The sequence below is a fragment of the Gopherus evgoodei genome, chromosome 6 (genome assembly GCF_007399415.2).
Source record: "Gopherus evgoodei ecotype Sinaloan lineage chromosome 6, rGopEvg1_v1.p, whole genome shotgun sequence".
In the NCBI taxonomy this organism is placed as follows: domain Eukaryota; kingdom Metazoa; phylum Chordata; order Testudines; family Testudinidae; genus Gopherus; species Gopherus evgoodei.
Window position 1 is genome coordinate 123,218,586 of NC_044327.1, and position 6,287 is coordinate 123,224,872.

The 6,287-nt window shown below is 40.5% G+C and overlaps 1 protein-coding gene across 1 annotated transcript in view; it reads left to right on the forward strand.

Annotated features, from left to right (window-relative positions):
* The window catches only part of SKOR2 (SKI family transcriptional corepressor 2), a 37,405-nt gene extending 31,530 nt beyond the window's left edge, over positions 1 to 5,875 (forward strand). Inside the window, exon 8 of the mRNA XM_030567988.1 lies at positions 5,730 to 5,875. Coding sequence (XP_030423848.1) covers positions 5,730 to 5,875 — 146 coding nt within the window. The remainder of the gene's footprint in view (positions 1 to 5,729) is intronic.
* The last annotated feature ends 412 nt before the right edge of the window (positions 5,876 to 6,287 follow it).

Sequence of the window (6,287 nt, forward strand, 5' to 3'; positions counted from 1 at the left end):
CTCTCTGCCTTTTCCGATTGTGTCTCTCCAAGGGCTGGCTTTTAACCCTTGCTGAGCCGGAGCAGGGTGACTGCCCTGCTACAGGGTCCAATTGGCTCGCTCCCCTCCCAACCCCCAGAATCCTCGTTTTGTCTGCACTTGCAGCAGACTACTATGGTCATTGATACGCAGCTACATAGTATAACCTCCAAACCTGGTGGTGGGTCAAACACTTTTTTTTTTTTCTGAAATCTCTTTAGTAAAATCAGAAACTGGGATAACAATTTAAAGCTGCATTTTGCCTCCCTGTATAGTAGTCACTTAGATGGGTTCACAACAGCTTTGCCTCGACAGCATAGTTGCACCTCTGTAATGCTCATAGGTTATGAGGAATCAGAGTTCTGAAGTTATATCGCAAACTAGATCGCCCAGATTTTCTTCTCCATCCAATCAACTAGGAAAATTTCCTTAATTTACAGCAAATGCAAAAATCACAAGGTTCAGTGTTTTATTGTTTTCATGATCAGGAATAGAAATGTGATCATGGCAATTTATACCATCTTCGTTTCCCAATGCCTGCCAGAAATATACTAATAGTTGTTTAATAAATGGCTACATAGCACTGCATGGATGTATTTACAGTGACAAGCTCTAACCTCTATTTTTAAGTCCTGTGTCAAAAATCTAGGGATCTCTTCTCCATTCACTGGGACTGCCTAAGTTCTGTTATTGTTTAATTTTGTCAGAATATTGGGGGAAGAATAATAACTTTTTAGGCCAATTTCTGATCACATCTGTGCAGCCCCATTAATATCAGCAAGGCTGCATCAGTACAATTAAGGCCAGAATATGGCCCTTTGTATTTAAAGAATTAGCATAAAATAATGCAGTGAATAGCTGATGATTTCTTTAAATTCAGTGCAAAAATCTTCATTAATATTTCGATTGAGAATTTAAACACATAGTCAGTACATTTGAAGTTAAGCTTCCTACAGGAACTATAAGTATATTCTGTTTTGTTACATATGGTTTTAATCTTTATAGGCCAAATATATCCATGGTATAACTCCATTAACTTCAGGGGATTTACATCATAGATTAATTTGGTTTAAAATATATGTGCGTTATGGGTACTTTGGGAATCATAATTTGAATTTCTTGATTTTTTTGGTTGTGCGTCCAGTGATAGCATTGCATTAATTTAGTTGTCTGCGCTGAATTTCCTTTTATACTGAAACAAGAAGAATATAGAGAAGAACTATTTGTTGCCTATTCAAACAAACACATGGGCCAAATTCTGATTATATTTTCACTGGAGTTTAACTGGAGTATTTTTACTGACTTCATAGGAGTTAGTCCAAATTTACACTTTGTAACTGACTGCAGAATTTGACCAACTGCCATTTAATGTAAGAGTCACGTAAACACACTGAACAAGTTTTATATGAATATTCTCATGTGTGTAGGGTCATGGAATGTGAATATATTATCTGTGCATGTTTATTCAATGGGCAGAACTCTGGAAGAGCATAGATATGACGTTAGCTCCTCACCTCATGATATTAAAAACAATTCATACCATGCTTGCACTGTATGATTTTCAAATACTTATAACTTTGCTCATTCTAAACCAATGGCTCTCAACCTTTCCAGACTCCTGGAAGGAGTCTGATTTGTCTTGCATACCCCCAAGTTTCACCTCACTTAAAAACGACTTGCTTACATAATGAAACATAAAAATACAAAAGTGTCTCAGCACACTATTACTGAAAAGTTGCTTGGTTTCTAATCTGTACCGTGTAATTATAAATCAATTGCAATATAAATATTGTACTTACATTTCAGTGTATATTATATAGAGCAGTATAAACAAGTCATTGTCTCTATAAAATTTTCATTTGTACTGACTTTCATAGTGCTTTTTCTGTAGCCTGTTGTAAAAATAGGCAAATATCTAGATGAGTTGATTTACCCCATGGAAGACCTCTGCATCCCCCAGGGGTATATGTACCCCTGATTGAGAACCACTGTTCTAAACCAAAGTTGTTCAGGTCTGATCATTGCTGACTAAGCCAGTGTTCATTTGGAATTTTAAAAATAAGTTGAATTTGAGTTATTCAAGCGCAAAAATAGCATTTTGGGGACAAAAAAAATCACCATTGGGCTGAGACTAAGCATGAGAGAGTTTAGCCTGAAGCATCATTTTCAGATGCCAATTACTCCCAAGACTTTCTAATGTAAATGACAATTGTGTCTTGATTGTTAATGTAGAAACAGCATTTGAAGCTAGTGCCTCCTGTGCAGCTAATACTTACGTTGAATGCACATTCTTTTGTCACTGTTCTTGAATTACATTGTGAAATTGCAATGCAGAATGCCTGATAGGTAATAAATTGCTAAACCAACAACATTGGATGAACTGGAGTGACAGGTATCTTGAAGCCATATATTAGTCTTGAAGTGCCCTCTGCTGTTTCCATGTGATTACTGCACTTTATGGCAGCTAGAACGCTTCATAGTTTTAAAGTTCTCCATTAAAAATTTCAATTAAAATGATCAATCAATACATTTAATGTTAATGTTTTTTCCACTGTGTACTTGTAAAGATTATTTTATGACTTCCTGACAGGCAGGAGCAAAATTACTAATTTCTGGAAAAATCATGGGCCAAATTCAGCGCTCAGCTACACCCTCTACAAATGGTACTGACTTTGGTGGGCGTAACTGACTGCAGAATTTGGCCCAGTGTGGGGTTGTTTTTTTTACAGCAGTTTGACCTCAATGTGAGCTACAGTAACTGTTGATGAGAAAAGAGTCGATCAACAACAGGTTCATTCACTACGTGCACTGCAGCTAGTGGGAAATGTTCCAATCTGTTCGCTCCTTCTGCTGAGGAGACGGGGCCACCCGGGGAAGGGGGGGGGGCAAGTGAGGCAATATGCCCCAGGCCCTGGGCCCCGCAGGGGCCCCCACGAGAATATAGTATTCTACAGTAGTGCAACTTTTTTTTATGGAAGGGGCCCCCGAAATTGCTTTGCCCCAGGCCCCCTGAATCCTCTGGGCAGCCATGTGAGAAGAAACTAATCATCGCCTCTAATGAGAAACTGGATTTTAAAACATTGGAGTCCTCTGCCTCACCAAAAATTGACAAAGTATAGTAGTTATGTTCGGAGGTAGATTGCGTGCTTGAAATAAAATACAACGGCTTCAGCCAGAATGGTCACCACACTGGACCTAATGGCTCATGAGAATGAAAATCTGCTCCTAGAAGGGTGGGGTAAATTCAGATCTAGTGTAAATGGGTGCAGCCCCAGTTGAGATGTGGCTTATGGTAGGTCTGATTTTGGTCCAACTTGACCAAACTGATTATCTGCAGACTTCAAAAATCAAATCAGCTACTGTCTGAGCACCTGCTTGAGACTCCAGGTCTAACAAATCTGCTAGTATAGTCTTCTGAGCACTTGCCTATTTATCTGTGCACCAGATGGAAAAAACCTAGGCAGCAATAAACAATGGGCAACACCCTGTGTTCCAGAGATGGAGAGAGCACAGTGGTTTTCATCAAATGCTTCCATTTTGGTTTTGATTTGACTCTGTTTTTCACAATGGTTTCTGATCGACATCTAGTATGCTCCTGTATATCCTTGGATATTTTGTCTGTCAAATACATCTTGCAGGTGAGGTGAGCACCTTTCATACTGTCTCCCCATGTGTGGAACAGATCAGAGGTGACATTTTAGTCTGTTTAGGGCAACAGAAGAGGTTACTGTTTTGTTATACTATGATTATAATTCAGCTCTCCAGAAGGTAACTAATAGACCCTTCTATACGCTACAGTGTAATGCAGCAGTGCTTTTAGAAACGCTAGGAATGTAAACCATTCAAACAGTGACCTCCCTTTCTATTTGGTTTTTATTTTAAAGGGATTCTGGCAAATCCACCTCTCTTTGTTTGCTCAACTTTGGGCTGGTCACAAAGTTCAGATCCATAATTTGATCTAGCTGGAATTTCCTCAGAGTTTGGAAGTGCTGCATTTTGGAGCTATCTCCATTTCTGTCCTCTTTGAAGAACCAAGTAATCCAGCAACTATTTGACTGCAGAATTGATGTCTACCTCTCAGTCCCGCCATTAATGCAGGTTTTTAAATGATCACGAGCCACCAAAAAATAAAATTCTGCCGAACAATTTGATTTTTGAGGGCAGGAGACCACACTCCTCATTGGGTCCTTAATGTGCTGTAATTTAAAAAAACAACCCACCAATGGAGTTGCAGTAAAATTAAAGAACTCACAATTTATGTTGTATGAAGGATAATACCCTTTTTATGACCACAACGTTCAGTGTATGTGTGAGAGTGTATCTAGTTGTATGTGAATGAGTCAGATTAGGACTGCCTGTCTGCCATTCAGAATTCTCTGGCTGTGAGTAGCAATCAGGGGCGGCTCTAGGCATTTTGCTGCCCCAAGCACGGCAGGCTGCCTTCGGCGGCTTGCCTGCAGAAGGTCCCTGGTCCCACGAATTTGGTGGCAGCCTGCGGGAGGTCCGCCGAAGCCGCGGGACCAGCGAACCCTCCGCCGGCATGCCACCGAAGGCATCCTGCCTGCCGCCCTCACGGAGTCCGGAAGAGCGCCCCCAACGGCTTGCCACCCCAAGCACGCGCTTGGCGTGCTGGTGCCTGGAGCTGCCCTGGTAGCAATGTAACTCAGTGTATCAATGGCATTACCAGTTTTTCTTTGCCTAAAGTTTTTAAAATATATTGACCTTGGCAAGAATATCAGAGGCAGAAATCAGTCTTACTGAGTGGCTCTGAATTCCTTGAGCCCGGCCTTGTACTCAGCTGGTACTTATGTCCACTGAAATCCAGCTAGCTGTGTAAAAAGTGGCTTTGTGGGGTCCCATTATTGTTTCTTGCTGATATCCAAGTCAGATTTTCTCATTTTACAAATGAAAAGACGTTTCCTTTCCCTCCCCAGACATACCTGCCAGTTCTGCAAGCTTGGTTCTCTCCATCTCACGCATTATCACCAGTAATGGAGATATTGCGTGCCAAATTCTGTGTTTGGTGACACTATGCAGCCCTGTTGTTTTCAAATTCTGCATTCATTTGACCTCTTTACAGAGAGACAAGTATAAACGAGAACAGAAATTAGTCCCACCGTTGCTTGATTAACAACTCTGGTGAATGATCTGGATAGAATCCAACTCTCTTCCCCTACAGTTGGTTTTGGCTCTGCTGGGGCATAAAGCAGTAAAACTTCCTTTTGTTACTGACATGAGCATATATGACTCTGAATACATACAGCAAGCTGCTCTGTTGGGTAATCAGGTGCCATTTTATCTAGTCCTTTGGTTGCCAATGGCTACTTTTTAAAATACCAAACCTGTACCAGTGTCCCTGAATGTGCTATGTTAATAAGATGGAGCAATGCTCCTTTCCCAAGGTTTGGTAAATCCAGACTGGAAAAGGATGTCATTGTGGAGTCAGCAACAAAGAGTCCTGCGGCATCTTATAGACTAACAGATGTACTGGAGCATACGCTTTCATGGGTGAATACGAAGTGAGTGTTCATCCACAAAAGCTCATGCTCCAATACATCTGTTAGTCTATAAGGTGCCACAGGACTCTTTGTTGCTTTTTATAGATCCAGACTAACATGGCTACCCCTCTGATTGTCGAGTCAGTGGTTGCAAAAAGTAAAAATAAAGAGGAATAAACTGAATGGCTTTCCTTTTAGGTAACTTTATAATAGGGTCATCGGCGCTTATTAATTTGACTGAAAAATGGTTGTCCTATGTATCCAAAGCCAGCTTTCCAAAGGGACCTGAAACTAGCCACTGCTTGTGCATATGCACAAAAAAGCATGCAATTTTTGTGCTCTGTTACTTATCCATATAAGAGAATATACACGCACCATAGCTGATTGTCACTTTTTTGCACTTTGTGCAATCAATTTACACTACTACCAGTCACAGTGAAAGAGCTTGATACTCACTTTCAATAGTTGTTAAATGATTGCACAAGGTGGAAGACACTAGAGAATCACACCCTTCCAGTGCAAACCCGTAGGCATTGACTTTATGCTCCAGTTGGCACATGCTAAATGGAGGTTTCTGAATGAATGCTTTTTTGGCTTGGATACCTGGTTTATGCAAAAATATCACATGTATAAATACACGCTGTTTTGAAAGTCTGGCTCTTAGAAGCAACATTTGATGTGTGTGTTTAAACTACACATCTGTTTCTTTCCCTTTATGGATAGTCTTTGTGGTAGGCTGGTTGCGTTGGCTAAACTAGATTCTGACTAATT